This window comes from Embiotoca jacksoni, unplaced genomic scaffold, assembly GCF_022577435.1.
Source record: "Embiotoca jacksoni isolate LCO1_2020_lvr unplaced genomic scaffold, fEmbJac1.0.p SCAF_13, whole genome shotgun sequence".
In the NCBI taxonomy this organism is placed as follows: domain Eukaryota; kingdom Metazoa; phylum Chordata; class Actinopteri; family Embiotocidae; genus Embiotoca; species Embiotoca jacksoni.
The window spans coordinates 13,086,552-13,107,017 of NW_027185263.1; the positions used below are offsets into that span (position 1 = coordinate 13,086,552).

General features: G+C 40.8%; 3 protein-coding genes across 4 annotated transcripts; all 3 read right to left on the minus strand.

Moving 5' to 3' along the window:
• Positions 1–599: 599 nt before the first annotated feature.
• Positions 600–6,293, minus strand: fam76b (family with sequence similarity 76 member B). Its single transcript, XM_069146676.1, has 10 exons — positions 5,748–6,293; positions 4,576–4,640; positions 4,412–4,466; positions 4,148–4,303; positions 3,878–4,062; positions 3,732–3,782; positions 3,566–3,643; positions 3,287–3,422; positions 3,098–3,199; positions 600–1,780 (listed from the first exon to the last, which is right to left on the minus strand). The coding sequence occupies exons 1-10, from the start codon at positions 5,832–5,834 to the stop codon at positions 1,691–1,693; spliced, it is 1,005 nt and encodes a 334-aa protein (XP_069002777.1). The 5' UTR covers positions 5,835–6,293; the 3' UTR covers positions 600–1,690.
• Positions 6,294–7,094: 801 nt separating this feature from the next.
• Positions 7,095–13,666, minus strand: mtmr2 (myotubularin related protein 2). Its single transcript, XM_069146677.1, has 16 exons — positions 13,418–13,666; positions 12,561–12,663; positions 12,436–12,459; positions 12,290–12,356; positions 12,107–12,201; positions 11,919–12,023; positions 11,577–11,681; positions 11,403–11,486; positions 11,159–11,308; positions 10,878–11,066; positions 10,101–10,286; positions 9,797–10,003; positions 9,596–9,688; positions 9,396–9,509; positions 9,074–9,250; positions 7,095–8,981 (listed from the first exon to the last, which is right to left on the minus strand). The coding sequence occupies exons 1-16, from the start codon at positions 13,495–13,497 to the stop codon at positions 8,817–8,819; spliced, it is 1,944 nt and encodes a 647-aa protein (XP_069002778.1). The 5' UTR covers positions 13,498–13,666; the 3' UTR covers positions 7,095–8,816.
• Positions 13,667–14,177: 511 nt separating this feature from the next.
• On the minus strand, positions 14,178–16,940 carry cwc15 (CWC15 spliceosome associated protein homolog). Of its 2 annotated transcripts, none has more exons than XM_069146678.1 (7): positions 16,905–16,940; positions 16,151–16,292; positions 15,926–16,038; positions 15,686–15,789; positions 15,491–15,601; positions 15,235–15,365; positions 14,178–15,126 (listed from the first exon to the last, which is right to left on the minus strand). In XM_069146678.1, exons 2-7 carry the CDS (start codon positions 16,279–16,281, stop codon positions 14,997–14,999), a joined length of 720 nt encoding a protein of 239 aa, XP_069002779.1. In that variant the 5' UTR covers positions 16,282–16,292; positions 16,905–16,940; the 3' UTR covers positions 14,178–14,996. The 2 variants fall into 2 exon arrangements, with proteins under 2 accessions (XP_069002779.1, XP_069002780.1); XM_069146679.1 differs by having other exon boundaries at positions 16,151–16,295; positions 16,905–16,932.
• Positions 16,941–20,466: the final 3,526 nt, after the last annotated feature.

Genomic DNA, 20,466 nt, shown 5'->3' on the forward strand with positions numbered 1-20,466 from the left:
TTTTGTGATAACTAACATCTTATGAGTGCCTATTGTAACACTAACTGCCCAAAGGAAGTCATCATTCCCACATTTTTAATTACAGGTTGAGGGTTTGCTTTATTGCAGTCTTAAATGAACATTTAATAAATGTTGTTACTAAGGGCACCTTTATGTGGAAAACTCACCCTCTCTCAGACCAAACGTGTACAGTTGTTGGAGCATTTCTAATCTCACAACCACTGCAGTGATTTTAGAAAACATCTTATTCAGGATGACAGTTTCTCCACAGAGTACATACAACCTCGCAAAAACCAACTAGTGTTCTTTGAAGGATATTATATTGCACATATTAGACATCTCTTCTTCTTTAATTAACCTTTCTGGAATGACGAACATGACCTTTTATTAGAACTGTAATGTTTGAAAGCTGATCAAAGGACCTGATCATTAATATGTAGTACAGTGAGCACTGGTAATCCTTCCAAGGTGAAAACTTATTCAATAAACGTCCCACATTTTTACTGTATTTCTACTATATGTGCACTATTATTTAAAAGCAATAGAGGTACCAAACTTCCAAAGAACATCTATAAGATGAATAAAAACAAGCATACACGAACAGTTTAGCCAGTTTTAATAGTTTTAAAACACTTGGATTGGAAAAAAGTACAAAAGTGATCCTGGACACCACAGTATGAAACCAGCCCAATAATGTCGGGTGATCGGCGTGTTCCTTTAAAAAGCATCTTCTACAGACATGTTAATTTCAACTGGCCTTACCATACACATACTGTACTCACTAAAACAGATACAAGCAATAAGTTTAAATACAATGGCTGACCCCAGTAACACATTTACAAGTGATTCTTAAAAAACTAATTAAAAGGGGGGGAAGGGGGGAGAAGTCTGACCACAATGCCATCCGATATCTGGCAGTAAAATCATGCAGTATTACAATCGTTCCACTAAAGAGAAACAGCAAAGCACTACAGCTGTCACACAGTGAGAAAGAGGGCAGCCAAGAGCCGCCTATCGGACAGCCTGTCAAAGTGTTCATTGGTTGTTGTCTGAATTGTTACTGAGAGAGTTTTGTACTGGTGAGCAGCAGCTCAGTGGTCACCCTTCCCACGTTTGCATACACTGTAAAGTTGCACATGATCTCCATGAAGGAGAGCTTGTCCTCAACAATCGCATCCATTTAGAAAAATAGAACTAGTTGCTATTGAAGAAAACCACCCAAAATGTGGGATATTCTCTTAGTATGTTGTGAGGAAATAATAATAATAATAATAAAAAAAAAAAAATAAAAAAAAAAAAAAAGCTAAGAAATACAGTTGAATAAATAAAATGCATGACATCCATAAAGATTAGGTGGATACACTGAGTCAACAGAATGCTATCCACATATGCACACCATGCTTTTTGTTTTGGCCCGGCAGTGTTAAAAACGAGGGCTCCATCCCCACCCAAAGTCGCGTCCTATGATCCAGTGGAAAAGTCGACATAAAATATCTAAAACATGTTAACATTTACAGAAAAAGGTTTGCTTTGACTTAACAATTGATTTCCATGGCCGAACATGGTCTCTGGCTTTCACCAATTTAGAATAGCTGACGTTGACGGCAATGAGGGAACACAGGAGGGAGACTTTCACAGTGTTACAAAAATGAAGCCGCTCTGTGTCGTTACCCTGCTGGCCGGCTTATTGTTAGGGCAACAGCAGTGAACTTCCTGTCCGGTCAAACTTTTTCCCCTTTGAGAGGGCAGCCACTTGTTTCATCAACTCCCGGTTCTTGGACTATGGAAACAAATGATAAACTGTGTTAGAAATTAGATGTATAGCTGAATTATTATTATTTTTTTAAACAGCTTCTAATCTTGGTTGATTTGAATGGCAGAAAACACACAAGTTGGCTTTAGGATATTACTTTTTGCACATATCCAACGCAACAGAGATTTTTATTGGCTACTAGATTGTACTGATGTAAACACTTTCAATGCATCAAACCGAAGAAGTATGTCAACCACAGTGTCACGCTTGCAAAACATCATCTATAATGAACAGTTAGCACCACTACGTTTGACAGGAAGTGGCTCAACTGACACACTTATCGTATCCATAGCAACCAAGTGCAAACGCATGTAACAAGAGAATCATCCGTGCATCATACTGGCATGTATATGGGTCACAATCATGATGTACGTCCAAACAATATAATCTGACAATCGTGACAGAAGATAACTGTAATTTTAATAGTTTTGTCACAATGTTAGATGAGAGAATGTGGCGTGATCCACATTTACATTTATGATTAGATCTCCACACCTCCTTGGATATAGGCCTGTTACAAAAATTACAGAATCACAATGACTGAAGCTGATCGCAATAATTTTGTGAAATCATTGGGATTGATTCCATTCATCTGTATAAAAACAGATGGATTAACCAAACCATCTATTTCCACGCGGCGCTCTTTTAAATGATGTCATCTCGTTGCACCCCTTTCTTGGCACGAGTGGAGAATTAGCACCACCAGACATTTATTTCAAGCACTTAACTTCTAATATACGACCACCTATCGACACCAACATGATATATTTAGTTGCAAAGCCAAACAGCAACAGGACCGCTATGGGCACATTTTTGTTTTAAGCCAGATAAATAGGAAAGTCCGATAACTTGGAGGAGGTGATTTGTAGGATTTGCAGCAAAAAGGTGGTGTTCAAATGTGGCATTTACATGTTCCAATTGTCAACGCCAATAAATGCCTCTTCTTTCTTAGGTTTACGTGTATTATGAAACCATGATACTTTAATACTGACATAAAATGAACAGAAAAAGACTTTCAATTATCTGTATTACAATTAATTGTCAACTAAAATTTCATGAATGTGACAGCTCTGCTTAGAACCTGCACGTCAAACATTTGGGCCTTAACACCGACACAGTGAATACAGGGTGCATGTTTTATTAGTTAATAAGGAGCTGAGAGCAGTGAAGGGAAAAAGAAAACACAACACGCACATCTTGTCCCACAATATTCCAGTAAGATGTTTAAACTATGGAGCACTTCCATTATTGGCCATTTTCATGACACTAAACACATGTTCCTACCTGCTGTTGCTCCATAGATTCTTTGTGCGACTTCTCCATTTGGTTCATCTTCACTCTCATGTTGGACTCCTGGTACTGAAAGTCGGCTTTGAGCTCTGTGAGCTGGAGGAGAATTTCATCATTCAATCACTACTTCAAAATAAGCTCTGACTGATTAGCGCTGGAGGTTAGTCGACGCCGATGACTCACCTTTCGGTCCTTTTCTAAAATGGTCTGATCCCGTTGCTGCAGGAGTCTCTTCAGTGACATCACTTCCTCTTTCAGCTGGCTGATGAGAATGAAGTTGTCCGTTCCACCAGAATCCATAGACTGGGTGATGGAACTACTGGTGGGAGAGAGGAGGGAGCATGAAGCTAATGCTGAGCTGGGTAGTCACTGTGGATGGAGGTTTAAGCAATGACTATTTTTTTACGCGAGGAAAAAAAATTTGAGTTAACGTTTCCCCAACAGTTACAACAGCAGTCATACCTGTCCCCGTTGGATGGCTTCATTTCCAGTTTTGGTTTCTTCTTTGGAGTCTCCTTCTGGATTGAAGACGATTTATGGCTGCAAAAACCCCCAAGATTGCAGCGTACATAAAACTTCTGCCAAGCGCAGGTACAATTTATAGCTCAAATAAGAAAGACATTTTTACCTCTGCTTCCACAGTCCCTGCTCCTGCTCAGGACTCAAGCTCCCACTCAGTCTGTAAAAGATGGGCAAACTTAGCCAAAAACACAAATCGTTTTCACCATTATGAGCTGAAAAGCAACTCTGACTGAGAGAAGTGGCTCGACATACTTGTGGTGAGAACTGCTGTGTCTGTGTTGGTGGTGGTGGTGATGATGGTGCTGTCTGGAGTGATGGTCCTTCTCGTTGAGGGATGAGGAGTTGGAAGAACCGAAGCCCTTCCTCTGCTCCTTCGTCTTCTGCAGGACGCGGCGGTAGGACAGCGTGCAGAGCCAGCACAGCAGTTTACCATCCACCTGTAACACGAGACAGGAGCTCGTGAGACTGGTTGTTACCCACTTATTGTATACTTACACTGCACGTGCGTCAGGTGTTTCATACCTTTCTCCTGCCCTCCTCCTTACGGTCAAAGGCGCACTGCTGTTTGCATTGTTCACAGGTCTGCGGCGGTCCATATTTCTTCTCTGAGTTGGTGCAACGCTGACACTTTGTCCCGATAAAAGCTGCAATGATGTTACAGTACTGGCAGGGCTTGGGCTGCAAAGACAGACAAAAACAACTATAAAATGAAAAATTAAGTCAATAAAGCTGGAGTGAGGAAAACAGCTGGTGTTGGACGTGCTTCGGCAGAAACCTGCAACTCACTGTTCCAAACTGTTTGACGTTTTGGGCACATTTCTTGCAGATTGTATTTGTTTTACTGTAAAGAATAAACAGAAGAAAACAAATTTTATAAAAAAGCAAAGAAACTCATTGGATTTGCGAGAATAAAAGGTGGAAATCATCACCGCTAGGAGCACACGCGTTACCTTTCCTGCTGAAACTCAGATCTGCAGTACGTGCACTTCACGATGGGGTGTGCGATGCGACACTCCTACGGCACCAAAACAAAGAAATGTCAGTGTTCTCGTGACAGTCTGTTTATGTATTTGGTGCTCGCTGAATCCTAGTATGTTTTCCTAATTCCACCAGCATGCTATGTTTTTTGTTATAATATACGCACAGACATGGAAAAATGGTACTTATGAAATTGGAGCTCCTGTATGTTGGCAGACTATTGGCCACAATCAAACACTTGTATATTTAATTAGAAGTACGTTTTTTCGTATTTTAGGTAACTTAAGGCTGGGCAATAATTCATCCTATTGTGGTATGAGAATAGATATTGTCTTTGGATATATCGTTTGGATCTCCTAATATTGTGATAAACCATGATTGTTGTATTTCCCTGTTTTTAAAGGCTGCATTACAGTGAAGTAAGATTATACAGTGAATTTACCAGACTGTTCTGCCTCTGTTATTATTTGCCTTTATCCACTTAGTTAAAATATCCACATTACTTGTGATCATCTATCACAAGTAATGTGGATATTGTAAATTTGGTTTGGCACCAGTGTAACTAAAGCCATAATCAGTGAATAACTGCTGGGCAAATGTAACTTTAACAAAAATGTAAAACCCCTTGATAAAGAGATGCAACAGTTGTCTTCAGTAGCTGACCTTGTACATGCAAATAAGACTTCTGCAACTGATCAGGGAGAAAGTGCTGGAGATATATTTACAGCAAATATTCACCAGGGGAGCGTGACAGCAAAGTTATCCTTCATAATGCTGTTCTCTGGCAGAAAAGAGGTCTGCTCATCAGCACTGCCACTACATCTGAAGTCCTACAAGAGCAACACGTTGGCAGTGACAGTTATCGGAAGTAGTATACTTCATTTAATGCTCCACGAGCAAATATTCAGCAGGTGAAATCGGTGTCGTAATTGTGGTATTACTCTTTAACAAACAGCACCCAAACATGGTTACGCTATCTGGTTGCATAATCTTAGCCTGCCTAACCTGCTGAACACCATCACCCCCGGGGGGGCGGCCACAACACTCACACACTTTTTTTTTTTTTTTTTAAATCTCCTGATTGTTTACGTCTTGTTTGCAGCCATCCTCGATCTCACACACTCACACTCACACACTCCCAAACCTTGCACAGCTGCTGGCCCTGCGACAGCTCCTCGAAGGGGTACCGCTGGTTGCACTTCGTGCAGGCGTACAGAGCCGACGTTGCCATTTCTCGACCCGACTGGAAACCACCGAGCAGAGAGGAGGAGGAGGAGGAGGAGGAGGAGGTGGAGGAGGAGAGCCCGAGTCCAGCTGCAAACTGAACGGATTAACGGCGCTATTTTCCTTCCCAGCCGCTCGCTTAATTGAGGACACGCACCGCGTTGGCATCCAGCTTTAGCTGGCGTTAGCTGGCTCGGCTACGTAGCGGAGGACAACACAGAAATAGCTTAGCTGGAGGGAGCAGGCGAAGAACAATAAACTCCAGATATCTGCGGGCTTTCACTGCTCGTACGTCATCCAGCCACACGAACTCGGGCTCGACCGATTTGTTGTGCCGCCACAGAAGCAACCCGCTGGTAACGATTTGGCTATTTACGTCCAAGTTTCCGCTGTTCTCGCCAAGAAAGCTATTTTCCTTGTGTTTTCCTTCTCTCTTTTCGTATCGACGCCGTCGTCGTCATGTAACCGGAAGTGGCCGACAGCTCCCGAAGAAGAAAGGAAACCTATCGCGACACAACATCCATCCGCGGGATTTACATTTTTAAATCTGCGGAGCCAATCACGTGTCAGGATTTAATTCAACACGTTTCCACATCACGTATAATCACTTTATAAACGTGCAGTCTTTAACTAGTTTCATCACCAAAGTGACGAATGAACTCGTGTTTATTGAGTTTAATTTTTTTTTTTTATTTGATTGTAAATATTGAGTCATTAATGTCACACCATCCCCATTAAAATCTGCAAATTCTCAAGTTGTCCAGATATGTGGATACATTGTTATGATGTAACCATAGACTGTGTATAAAAGGATGCAACCCATCCTCAGTTTGCAGAGGAGACAGTGTAGTTAACTGTGTTGTGGTGTTTTGTCCCGGGACCCTGTTTGTCGGGAGTTTCGGAGGAGACTGCAGCTCACTGCGATACTAAAAAAAAGTAACTGATAATAGGGACTATCTAGGGACAATGGGAAATCACAACTATAATGGAAGCAACTGCACTTTAACTACATTCTGCTAACATTCATGTCCTTCTACTTAAGTAGGATTTGTTTCACTTGTAATGGAGTATTTCATACTGCTGAATTAGTACTTTCTCTTAAGGCTCTGAATACTTCTGCTCCTTTATCACATCTTTGTGTGACTCCTTTGAGTTAACCGCTTGTTAGTCGACAAAACACAAACAACGTTATCAATGCTGCAAATATTGTTTCCTTTTCTTTTTTGCAGACATAATAAAAAAAAAGACCCCAAAAGGTAACAAAGAGTTTCCTACATAGTATCAGCACTTTTATTATGTTTTAGCACAGTTTGATATTTGACAGTACAGTGTGACATTGCTGCTGCCTGCAGTAAATCCCTGTCTAAATTCAAGTTTTAAAGTCATGAAAAGCAAACAGCACTGCAGCCATGATTTCACCCTCCAATCCTCTTAAAGGGAGAGTAATTCAGTATCGGTGGCAACACAGATGTGAATACAGATGTAGATGCATGAATAAATAGAAAGGTCATAAGGAATAACATGTCTGTTAATTACTTCAGGATGTCTTAAAGCTTAAGAATATGGTTGTGTTTATGTTTTCAGATCAAAGTCTAGACTGCCCCACAGTCACACTAATTTAGGACTTGATCTTTCTTAATTTATAATAAAAGGCACTCTTTATCTTTTGTTTTATGGTGAAAGCATGATCAGAGATATTTAATGCTAGAAAGACAAATTGTTGTTCTACGTGTAATTAGGGTTCAGCGATTAAATTGAAACAATGACAGCTAAACCCCAGAAACGGACCGAAGGGTGTCGTGATCACATCATGCTAACGTAACAAATCGTACTGAATGAATTGAGGCCGAGTCGCGTGTTTATTGCAAGTATTCACATACGCAGTGGAAAGGCTATAAGGCTAAAACACTGTATTTACTGTTAAACGCAATTACAAACTGTGCCCACTCTTCTTCTGTTAGTCTCCCAGTCATTCAGAACAAGGCACAGATAATCAAACTAAAAAAAGCAAACAACCAAAGTAAATTAGTCGTGGTGTTACACATCCTGCTGCCTATAAAACTGATAATGGCTGATTCTGGCTTTGAAGAGCATCTGCGAGAAACATTTACACATAAATGATTACTGGGACTAAATGAACATTGCATATTTTTTGCAAGTTATTCATATTGTATGGAGCGATTTCAAATCAACTTCTAAAGTGAGATAGAAGGTTTGTGACTTATAAATACAAGTCTGAACTACGAGATAATAAATACTGTTAACTAGTTTGAAAAATGAAACTTAAACTCACTCAGTGAAAGGAATGTCATCCATGACACTTAAAAGTATTCCTTCAAAAAAGATATTTGGTCACAACCATCTAAAAGGAGCTGATTTGTGAAGACACCTTTTTTTTAAATGTACTCTTTGACTATTTGTTTAATATTAGAAGAAGCTAATGTTACAGACCTTCAGCTGCATTTCTAAATGAATATCAAACAACTCCCGAGCTGTTTAGTTGGTTTTAGTACAAGTTTTCGTTCATGAGCAAAAATAATCTTTGCACTGAACATCTTCTCAATTGCTTCTGCTGTAGTGCTTTTGAAATGAAGAGCAAGGAATGCGTGTTCCTATGAAGTGTGTAAGGCATAAAGATTTAACCCGAGTAATATTTAGTGTACTTGAAGAAACACTGATTGTAGGTATGCTAAAACCGTTCTCGCTATTCTGGTGACATGTCTTCTCAGACCTGGAGTAACAGTTCAACATGGCTGTAGTCAAGTGCAGACTCTACGTGCCCTGTGAGAGATGCAACTATAGGAATCTGTCTATTCAAACTTTTGGTGGTAGTGTGTGAACGCTGTGTGTCTGTGTGTGTGTGTCACTCAAACAGGCAGCTTTGTACACAGGTCCTTCATGGCACCAAAGTGTGGGCTACTTATTGCGACAGTGCGGCACCTTCACACGGCTTCCGCTTCTGTGGCCGTTACAAGGCGGCAGGTTTGTGTCAAACGAAGGTCTGCACCGGGGTGATGGAGCGCGTGGGCGAGCCCGCCCGCTCGGAGGAAGAGGAGGCCGAGCGGTTCGTTACCTCTCGCTGCAGCTCGTCCACTCTTTTCTGCAGCTCGGCGCGCTTTGCCAACAGCTCCTTGTAGCGCTGATGAACGGGTTCCTGGCAGAAGGAAAACATTGGAATACGTATAATGAAGTGCTGTTTACTGGATTTTTAACAGCGTACTGAAGTAACCAGGCTTCACGACATACCTGAGGTCTCATGCGAGGGTTCCAGCGGATGTAGTAGCCAACCCAAAGCTCCAGGTGGCGCAGGCTGACTACCGGGAACAGCACATGGTTGGAGTAGTTCACATACAAAGGATTGGTGAACTCCTCCAACTGGCTGTTAATGTAGGACCATAGCGAGACTGTCCTCTTGGGAATCTCCTGTAAAATAGAAGGTGTGGACGTCACCGTCGCTGACCATGCAACCAACCTCCGAACTGGTGACAGACTTTGATTCTTTGCACTATTTGTGCCTCAAGAAATTCCCCAAATCATACATTTTTGAGAGAAACAAAGATGTCCTTACTTCCTTCAACCTTTGCTGTTCGCTGTTATACAAGAACGTCCCAAACAAGCAGCTGTACAGGTGATCCAGGATGGTGACCAGGAAGTATTCATTGAACTCGAAGGCTGCAGGAAACTTGTATAAAAACAGATTCATTAATATCCTTAAAATATCTTTTTTTTTTTCACATCCAGCACCTTAGTTCGAAACGTGTTACTTACCTGGCGAGTCAACTGCCAGACGCAGTCGATGAACTGAATGAAAACAGGTGAACGGTCTGCGTCCGTGTGGTTTTTATCGCCGTGACCGATACGCTGGCACAAACCAAAGAAGGAGAAATCAGTTGTGCATCTGGAGCTTTGAATGCCACGTGACTACGCTGAGATTTCCATAATGACAAAAGTACAAGCTGATTTGTTTACCAGCTGGAAGCGGTGACCGAAACTCAGCCACTCTTTCTCGAGCAGCACTTCGAAGCCACGGATGGTGCGGTAGTAGCCGTCCAGCATGAGCATGGACAAGGAGGTGAGCTGCGCCGTGCGGTCCCAGCCGTCGCTGCAGTGCACCACCACCGACGTTTTCCCCGACTCCACTTTGTCTGCGATCCTCAGCGCTCCGGCCAGGATCAACTGCACACACGAACACGGATACACAAACATAAGCACGGTGAAGAAGAGCACGGTATCAGCTCATCTTCCATGTTTTTACTTCAATCGTTATGCTCACCTTGATGTGCTCGAGCCAGTGAGTGGACTCCAGATTGGAGAGCCAGTGGGAGTCTTCGATATTTGGGTAGACCACGTCCTTCAGCTTGCGGAGAGACTCTCTCATGACGTGGATGTTGTGAATGTCCAAGAACACCAGCTCAGCGTTTTGATACGCATCCTCACTTTCATATCCACCTCCTTTCATCTGTAGAAAACAAGCAGAGGGCAGGTTGGTTATGGAGATCCACTGAGCAAAGATCAACAAAAGGTATGTTGTACAACAACTGACAGTAACCTTTGACCTCCGTGGACAGAAGACAGACGACATTAAAATACAACGCTTTTCCTTTTAATTAGAGCTCCAGGCAGCAAAGTTGTAGAAGTCCCATTTTGTTTTTCAATTATTATTGTGCAGCAAAAACCGTGAGGCCAAGAATCACCAGAATTGGCTGGCAGGTTGGAAACACCCTGCACTACTCAGACTATAAAACATGAGGTACTGCACCCATAGGTGGCGCTGTAACCGTCAAGTTTGCAATTGGGTTCTGATATCAAAAACCATGTAGAAAGTTTATTTGGTACAGTAACTTTTCTCAATATATTGCATTGACAACTTTGCCTTGTTGCTGGTGTCTCAACCCTTTGGATGAGGGGTTTGAATCCCAGTGGAGGTTTCGTAAACTGGAGTGGAGGTTTCTGAATTTTTTGCAACAACATCTACAAGGCTGCTTGGACCCTGATCAATGCCACTTGCAGCTATATTAAATATTGTGTTTTTAAAATGAGACTTAGAGACCTTGTTGGCAGCAGCGTTGACACTGGGCCTGGCATCAAAAATGAAGAGTTTATGGGACTGAGCGTTGGCATCCATGATCGCCTGGAGGTATTTCTCATCCTCTTTGCTGCGCTTCCCGTTTACCCCGACCATCGGCTGACTGCAGCGGGTGACTGTCGCCTGGCTCTCTGGATGGATCCATGACAACACCTACAAGCAACCAAATATTAGCACGGACGTGCTCCTGCAAAGCTTGCGGCACGAGAGGATAGAAACATCCATACTGAGGAGCAGCCACTCACAGGTATCCTTCCCTTCGCTCGGAATCCTGCGACTCTCTTCAGCTCTTCGTCAGGTATGTTGACAGGTACGGCCAGAGTTGACGGGTAGGTGTCGCACAGCTCGTAGTGATCGTTTACTTTTGTTATTCTCCAGCTTTCATTGGGTATACCCTTGAACAACAACAACAACAAAAAAAGAAACACACCAGCACCCACTGTAAGACGCTTCCTTTAAAATATAACAAAGCATTCTCCGGTGTCATACCTGTCTTTTGTACTCGGACACAGGGTCATACACCTTCCATCCATTTTCAGGAAACACTTGTCCATATTCAAAGGCAAAGATTTGCTGTGGAGAGTGTTAGAAGGGACAGATTTATCAGTCTGTAGTCTGTGCAGAGCTGCAGCGTCAGCAACATTGAGGCTGACAGTCACTCACCAGCCCGTTGGAAACAGGAAACGCAAATTTCATCAGGACTTCGAAGATGGACTTCCTGAGTGTGTCCTCCATCTGTTTGTGTGCGAAGCGTAGATTACGCATATCCTGCATAGAGGCAGAGCAGCAGGTCACGGTCAAACTCGGAGGTCAACAACTGCATGTAAATATGGTTTCATAGCCGTTATGGCCTTGTATGCTGTTGTGGAAACAGAGCTTCTCAGAGGTTCACTGTTTCTGAATGACCTCTGACTGGGACAGTCTTGTTCATACAGTATTCTGCATCTGTAACCTGTAAATATCATCAGGTGCAGTTATTCTACAAAATTCCCACAGCGCACTCACCTTGCAAACCAGCCCGTAGGACACATCACCGCGGCTCGAAGCGCTCCCGATCTTTTCCACACGACTCACCACCCCGAGGGGCAAGTCGAGCACAAAAGCTGGCTCCTAAAGACCAAATGACCCATCAGCCAAAACAGAACGATTCCTTGAACTGCTTACTGTGGTTGTTAAAAGTTGTCCAAACATACCCTGTCCATGCATTTGAAGAAAAGCCTGTAGTTGGTAATAGTCACTGTTCCCCTCAGCGCTCCAGTGAAAGGACAGAAGTAGGTGACATCTTGGGCTACAAAATCAATTAAAAAATAATAATGTTGATTTAGCCAGGAACAACGTATGTATTACTAATGGTTGTGATTGCAGAGAAAACTTGCCCAAGTCTTGCACGGTTTCATTTGGAAGTAACTGTGGTTCTTCTTTGTCCGAGTCTCTCAGCACCTTCTGCAAACATCACATACAAATTATGACTTTAAGTCAGAAAAGTCTCTTGATCTGAAGTATCATTCATGAAATGTTCTACCTTGACAGTGGCTTTGGGCTTGACCTGAGGAACGCAGAGAAGGAGGAGGGTCATGCTTCAGCTATTATCACAAATTATTTGAACACAATAGAAGAATAGGATCGAGCTATGTGGAGCCTACTGACCCTGAGCTCTGGGGAAAACTCTGCAGAGGTTGACACGGAGTCAGAGGACATGGTAGATGGCGGTTTGGTCTGGGCAGACCGGTCCGAGCGAGAGGTGGACGTGCTGGTAAAAGATAATACGACGACAAAATGAGGAAAGAAAAACAATTACTTCCCTCCACTTGTGATAACTGAATTCCTATTTGACAAAGCTTTTAGTCTGGGCTGTTCAAGGCCTCGGCTGGTGGAGACCTTCAATGATGCATTGAGCTCATCTCCTTTCTCTTTCACTATGGCATTTGTATACCAGCACTGCATCACATCAACTTTATATCTTCTCTGTCCTGTGGGTTCCTATCCATAATGTTGTTTAGATCATTTATGATGCAAAACAAAAAGAAAAAGACAGGTTGTGTCTAGTTCCAGCTTCTCAAAAGTATTCTTCTGCTGTACAACTTTCTTACATCTTCAAGTTTTGGATAAAACAATTCATTTGAATGCAACATCCTGGGGCGGAGGATGCAAATTTAATCAAAAACGATAAGTATGACAATCAATGCAACAAATACGCATATGTCATCAGTGAAGGCTCCGGTAACTTGACTGGATCACATCAAAACGTATGTGATTATTCGAATAATCTATTAAAACCGGATATTAATTGATAAACCGTCACAGCTGTGCCCTAATTTACTGCTGACGTTATTGGTCGTCTCGTCCCAGTTTGTGACCCGGATTACATGACCGGGGTCTTAACAGTCACTTCTGAAAGGTTACAAAAAGTAAGACACATTATCTTAGATGATAAAACCCTAATAATTAACCTCTAAAGCTTTTATTTAGCTGCGAAAGCGTTGTGTTGTGGTAGTTTCAGATACCTGGACAATGAATCAACACTTGGCTGCCGGGAGGAGGAGCGCTTGGAGCCCAGGCTGTCGGTGCTGCTGCTCTTCTCCATGACCTCTCCGGTTCAAGACTCTGGATAAACCGGCGCTGTGAACCCCCCTAGTGTGCGACAGAAGTCCGGGTATCCACCGAAAAACGCCTTTAAACCCCCACTCGGAGCCCAGCAAATCCACACAAACAAAAGGAAGCTGCCATCTTTTCCCAGAAGCCTCCCAAATCCCCGTCACAAGGAGGCGATTGTTGGAGCTAGCGCCCCCTGGCGGCTGTGCGTGCGGGGTGACGCATGTTCGCATGCTGCTTCACTGCTCTTCGTACATATCGGTTTCTTTATTTTAATTTGTCCAAATTTTAATTCCAGAAATAGTTTTCCGTACCAAACAACCAAAACGAAAAAAAATCTTAGCTTGCTACACACCAGAAAGTCGAGAATAACTAAATTATAATTACTTACTGATTATCTTAATGAAAGCATCACACTAATTTTAAAAACAGATTTTCCTTATTAACCCATCCAATGAAGTGCAATAAATGCCGCATTTGTAACTGTTTTAGGTCTATTTATCTACTTGTTTCTAGAATAAATTAAAAAAAATTAAAAAAAAAAGACCCCACTGCTTTGTAGTTAAACTTACACGTAAACATGTATACCTCACATCATTTTTATATTATGCATATATAATTGATCGGTTAGCCTATTTAATACATTTGGTCAATACATTAGTAAATTCATTGTTTTCAATATTGTCGTTTATTTATTTAATCAATGCAGTATTAATTCACTAAACAGTGTGTGTTTACATTTTTTAAGACAGCCAGTCATCATTTGTTCGTACACATGGTCTGAGGTCATCCTAAATTTGTTGGTAGAGTAAGAACACATTCAGGAAAGAAGATATTAATGAATCATAGATATGCATGTCAAATGTACATACTGTTAGAGAATGAGGCCAATTGTCCTATAATATAGCTAACTCGGCAGGATTGTATGAAGTTTTGAGATTTTCTTAAAATTTGAAACTCAGCTCAGATAACATTTAAGAAAAACACTTGTATTAAACTGCTGCGCAAGACAACACTACTATTTAAAATTGCAAAATGAAATATAATTCCAATATTGAGGAAGAATTATTTTCCAGATGAAAACTAATTTATTAGTAAATTCATGATTAATAGTCTATCACTTGTTCAATTATTTATATTGTCAAAGGTCCTTATAAGTGTGAACATTCATGAAATCCATTTCCCAGAGAAATTCCTGTGAGCCAAGTCATTGTTTATTTAAAAAAAAAAAAAAAAAAAACTAGAAAAAAAAAAGCTGCATCACATTTGAAAAAAATTTCACTCAACTTTAAACAATCTTTATTTAAAGTGTGTGACTCGCCAACTCATTTATATACAGCATTGTACCTGTTGACTGTACAGATACTAATGAATGCAGAATGTATTTGAATGTCATTGACCATTGTTTGGACAGAGAGCAACGAGGAGGAGACCAAAGGCATTCGATTAAAAAATATCAATAGCAAAACAAATGAACACACAATACGTTCGTTACTTCACATATTTCTCCATAAACTTCTTGTGGAACTCAGAGCGCAGTGTGTCGTTGACAAAACGTTTCTCCTTACGAGCGTCGTCCACTCCTTTGGCGCAGTTCTTGAACACAACATCATCGTCCCACCTAGGAGGATATTAATAAATTAACTGATTAGCAGTGAGAGAATAACGTTTTTCCCCCTCAAATATGACACTCATATTGTGCAGGTGTATTTGTGTGTACGCGAGGTACCTTCTCTTGACCCTGAAAGTGTTCTGAGTCTGGCTCATTTGTTGCTGCTGCCCTGCCAGATTAATGAGTGGATTGCCACTCAAGATGTTCTCCATCCGAATCCTCTCCTCCTCTGCCTTCTGCTCTCGCTCCTAAGACGGAGACACGAAATTCATTCAACACAAAGCGGTAACATTTGCTTCCACTCAACTGTAAACCATCCTAATTGCCGACTGCGCTGTCAGTTCTTGCAAACAAATCAGTCTGAAAATTTCACCTTGCGCTCCTGCTCTTCAGCCCGCTCTTTCTTGATCTTCTCAAGTTCGGCCAGAAGAGCTGCAGTGTCGTCGTCATCACTATCTTCCTCGGAGTCCTCGTCCTCATCATCCTATAAACAAACAAACATTAAAAAAAAGCTTAATTGTTAAGAGGGACTAATCATCAAACCAAATCATACAGCGCGAGCACTTACATCAGTAAGGGGGTCATCAGCATCAAGGTTGGCTGCCGGGATCTGATCCAGCCTGGGCCTCTTTGAAGATGATGATGATGATGAAGATGATGACGTGGTGTGCTCTGGAAAATTAAAGACCATACAATGCAATTAGTGGCTACAAACATGAGAAACAAAAAAATGAAGGAGCTGGACAGAAATATGAACTGAAAGACATTTTACATAAAGGTGAAATGTGTTATCTGAAGAAGGACTGACCCCTTGGTCCCCTCTCCCGGGTCTTTTCACGTGCAGCTACACGCTCCCTCTCCTCCAGCTCCCTGCGAAAGTCACGGGCGCGCACCTCCTCGGGGGCATCCTGCGTAGGTTGCCTGAGGATATGAAAACATATACAGAACTTTTTTTGTGTGTGTGTGTTTTGCATATATCCACCTTTATAGTGACAGGTTAATGGATGCAGTGGGAACAGCTTGATCTTCTGACCTGTACTTGATCTTTGTGTGACCTGGAAGATCTCGACTGGAGTACTGCTTGGACAGGGCGCTCAAATCACCTTCTCCTTTACCCCTCCCTCCTCTTGCCGGCTCAAATGTTGGTCTTGCAGCTGTAGTCATCTTTGATGGCCCTGCTGGGGCAAGAAGTGAAAGGAGGAAAAAAAAAAACATGAGTGACAGAAGACCATTACTAAAAAAAAAAAAGAAAAGAAAAAAGCGGTACATATAAGATCTGAGAACAATCACACAGGTGAGAAAATTATTAAATTAAAGGGACAATTTGATTTAAAAAAAAATAATAATAATCTGGACCAGGACCAATGTTAAAAGTGAGATATTCCTTTTAATTTACATTAAAAGGAAAAAGTTTAAGGCTTCACTTTATCTTTAAACAGATTAACAGACAGTTCAGTAACATGCTAAGAAACATATGACATCTATCAATACGACTTTTGGATGATCATGTCAAAACAGAAGAGGAAAATTATCAGGAAACTTGTTTTCTGGCCAGTTCGTGAGTAAAATACACACGCTAAACCAGCTAGCCACTGCAGCTAATGAATTGCTCGCCGGGATAACCTGATTTAAAAACGCCGCCGAGGAAGAAAATGATGCTCTTTCATCTCTTAAGTCATCTGTATGCCATCAAAGTTCAACACAAAATGTTACAGAAAGTAAAACTATTAAAATCGAACCCGAATTTATGGCATTTCAGATATGAATTTTAAAGTAACAACACTTACGAAGCTGCTACCACACGATGAACGGAAGCCCGAAGACAACAAGGGACGTCATTTCCGGCACAAACCTGATTGGGGCGAAGATGCGTTCACGAACACTCGGGAAAAAACACGATTTTTACATATAGGCCTGTTATTTTGATATTTGGTTAATCCTCGATGCAAAACAGTGTTGCTGTAATCAGGGTATTAAAGTATCACTACAAATATTTTTTACAGTCCACATTTGTCTAAAAGTTGTCTAAATTCAATGAGGGAAACATCAGGCAACAGAGGAGGAGGACAAGTTATGTGCCTTCAAAATTGTGTGCAGTGTTGCAGTGGAGAAGGTATAGCGCAGATACTATCAGATGATGCATAAAAACGTAATCTGCCTTTAATGTAACCTCAGACAACTTTTACTCCCTGTTTGACCCTTCTTGCATGTCTGGATGTTTCCCTGCAAGTCTGTGAGTTTAAAGTTGGTCCTTTGCCATCACTGCATTAGTTGAACATTCAATACTCTGGCTGTGCAGTTTATCACTTCAGTGCTATGTACATTAAATAACTCTGAGCGCCTTAAATATCACAAATCATATTTTGGCTTTTACATAAACTTAACTGCCAGGTGTTCAGGGTTGTTTTATGGTCACATATCTACATTAATTTATGTAATGCAGATGCAGCACACGCAGGTTAGGGAATAAAGCAAATTCCCATAAAGTCTGATACACACAAACTTAAATTATTATCAGTTATTGTGTTTTTAGACTGGTGTAGATCTCCCAGGATGGATTCTCATGATATTACATTACATTGCATTATATTTCATTTAGCTGACGCTTTTATCCAAAGCGATTTACAATAAGTGCATTTCAACCATGAGGGTACAAAACCCAAAACAACAACAATCAGTTATGATTGATATGAACATGATATCCAGTTTGCAAGACCAGTTTTTACAACTAATATTAAAATAGATCAGGGAAATAGATGGATATTATAGAACCTAGATATTGTTTTTGATTTTGACATCATACTGTGATGTGGCTTCCTTTCTTTTCCTGGTTTTAAAGGCTGCAATACAGTAAAATGATGTCATTGTCTGAACTTACTTTCAGCTCCTTTATTACTTGTCTTTACCCACTTACTCATTTCAACCATATTATTTATGATTATTTATCAAAAATCTCTTTGTGAAAGTATTTTGTGGAAGTGTTGATTATCACCCCAACAATATTGTTGCTATATCAAGTTGAGGTATGAAGTCAAAAATATTGTGGTATATGACTTTCCCCATATCAACTGGCCCTACATAAAAATAAATTTCAGTGCAGAATAGTCAATTCAAAGTGGCCACAGAAAAACAAGGCTGTAAAGTTGTCAGTAACTGTTAACTTTATTGTCTCCAAGGTTACATTTGTCTTTTAGCCAGGTGAAGCCCATAAAACACACACTTTTAGGACAAATAAAATTGTGATAAAATACATTAAAAACACAGAAGTTGATCCAAACAAAGCACACAAAATGAACAAAATTGAAATTAGGGCCCGAGCACCGATGGTGCGAAAGCCCTATTGTTATCAAGCGATTATTATTATTATTCAAAAGACTGAAGTCAAGCTTTTCAGTAAGCCCGTTTTATTTCTGGAGATAATGTGCATTTTGCTTGAATGCTTGAAAAAAATGTGAACTACAAAGGGGAATACGCGGACCTTCGGGTGCTGCACGTCGTGCAGCGTGCGAGGGACCGCTGATCACTGCTTGCACTTTTCATTTTTATACTGTTCTGCTGTGTGGTCCACACGACATATGGGACAATCTCAGGTTTGATGGATTTCCCCCTTTTCACATTGTCAATGTCAAAATGAGCCCTCTTTCTACCTGTCTGTATGTTAACATGTCATTCATCACCTTGATGATTTCCGTTTTGTTTTCATGTGTTGTGTTAGACTGTATAAAATATACTGTTTCTTTTGCTCTTATACTACTGTGCAACTTCAGGTTTATACATCATAAAGGATCAGAATGAGGGACTGTGTGCATCAGCTGTATTACTGCCTGCAATGTTAGTGTGTGTACATGTTATTGATAAAGAGGAACAGGTCACCATACCCACAGATCTGAGTCATCAGGAAGGACGCATACACGCACATGATAACAAAGATATGGCGATTGTCAGTTAGAATAATGTTCAGTTACATGACACCAAGGCCAGAAAAACAAGTGCACAACAAACGAGGCAGGTTTCCTCCCACCTAGAGTGCTGTCTCACAGGAATGGCTGAGATCGTGTGCCGAGAGGCTGGGACTAGCCTGTGCCCCTTTCCAACAGTTTTTTTGGACCAACAGTTAACAGCACATTTTCATATAAAACTCTGTATAACAGTAAGATAGGTACTCTTCTCTGGATCAATGTTCAGCAAGCTTAACTGTGTGCTGCTCACGAACTGAGAGGTTTCCCTGTACAGGATGACTTTTGACTCTCCAATTGTTGTAATAAATCAACTTACAGGTTGACGATTCTCAGAGTAGTTCTTCTTTCACAAATCAACGAACGCGCTGACAGTTGTAGGAATACTAAGAATTTTTACTGAACATGTTGGCGGAGGTTCAAGAAGTCAGAGGAGATTCTGCTGGATTCCACACAACGCTCAAATGTTGTGTGTCTTAGAGGTTGTATTTCACTTTACAAACGACAAAGAAATGACATGCAGAATTTCCGCAAATCAAAATATTTTCCAAATGATTGTGATTTCCTTCTAGTGAGAGAGTACGAGAGATTTTAGACGTGCTTGTTCATGGTATGTTTAAAGGTTTGCTTCAGCCAAATTATAATGAAAAACATTTTCTCACTTACATCTTGTTATATCAAGCCAAGCAGTTTTGGTTTTATTTGGCAGGTTTTGAGATATCTGTCGGCACCTTCAAAATACAAAGCATTTGGATGGACTGTGTTGCTCACAGAATTTAAAGTTTATATTAAGTTATATATTTAAGAGTAATTTGATAATCCACACACCAAAGTGCAAATATTTCAATATACTTAAATGTAAAATGACACAAAAGACTGATGTCAAGCTTTTCAGTAAGCCTGCTTTAGTTTCTGGAGACAATGTGTATTTTGCTTGAATGCTTTTCAGTGGAAATTACATTTAACATCTGATAAGGCTATCAATTCAGTTCCAAGCGGCTGGAGATCAGGTCTCTCTTGATTCCTTGCGTCCCCCAAACTGGAACTGCATGTTTGTGAAGGAATGTTTATCCTCAGAGCTTCGAGTGAGACAAAAGCTTCTTCGTGAATTGTCTTCAGCTCATGCGATGCAGGGTTTCACTTCTGGGCACATTAATAGTGTAGTGAGGTTAAATTCAATGAAGAAACAAAACACCACCTAGTCCTAAATTGTCTGATTGGTTCAAATGTTGTAAGGTTAGATAAGATTAGATTAGAAAAGCAATGAGAATGCATTTAAAAGCTATTTTATGATTTTTTTTTTCATCAGGAAAAAGTGATTGTGAAAATCTTAATGGAAAACATCTCTGGAATGTGACATTTCACACTTGCAAAACATAAAACTATAAAAACA

Excerpts from the sequence above, each read along its gene's own strand:
- cwc15 (XM_069146678.1), bottom strand. The coding sequence starts at position 16,281 with ATGACTACAGCTGCAAGACCAACATTTGAGCCGGCAAGAGGAGGGAGG. Across the intron at positions 15,602-15,685 it reads CTGATGACCCCCTTACTGAT|GATGATGAGGACGAGGACTC; the intron begins GTAAGTGCTCGC and ends GTTTGTTTATAG. Across the intron at positions 15,366-15,490 it reads CTGAAGAGCAGGAGCGCAAG|GAGCGAGAGCAGAAGGCAGA; the intron begins GTGAAATTTTCA and ends TCTCCGTCTTAG.
- fam76b (XM_069146676.1), bottom strand. The coding sequence starts at position 5,834 with ATGGCAACGTCGGCTCTGTACGCCTGCACGAAGTGCAACCAGCGGTAC. Across the intron at positions 4,641-5,747 it reads AGGGCCAGCAGCTGTGCAAG|GAGTGTCGCATCGCACACCC; the intron begins GTTTGGGAGTGT and ends TTGGTGCCGTAG. Across the intron at positions 1,781-3,097 it reads AATCTATGGAGCAACAGCAG|TCCAAGAACCGGGAGTTGAT; the intron begins GTAGGAACATGT and ends TTGTTTCCATAG.
- mtmr2 (XM_069146677.1), bottom strand. The coding sequence starts at position 13,497 with ATGGAGAAGAGCAGCAGCACCGACAGCCTGGGCTCCAAGCGCTCCTCC. Across the intron at positions 12,202-12,289 it reads TGAAACCGTGCAAGACTTGG|CCCAAGATGTCACCTACTTC; the intron begins GCAAGTTTTCTC and ends TTGATTTTGTAG. Across the intron at positions 8,982-9,073 it reads ACCCTCGCATGAGACCTCAG|GAACCCGTTCATCAGCGCTA; the intron begins GTATGTCGTGAA and ends TCCTTCTGCCAG.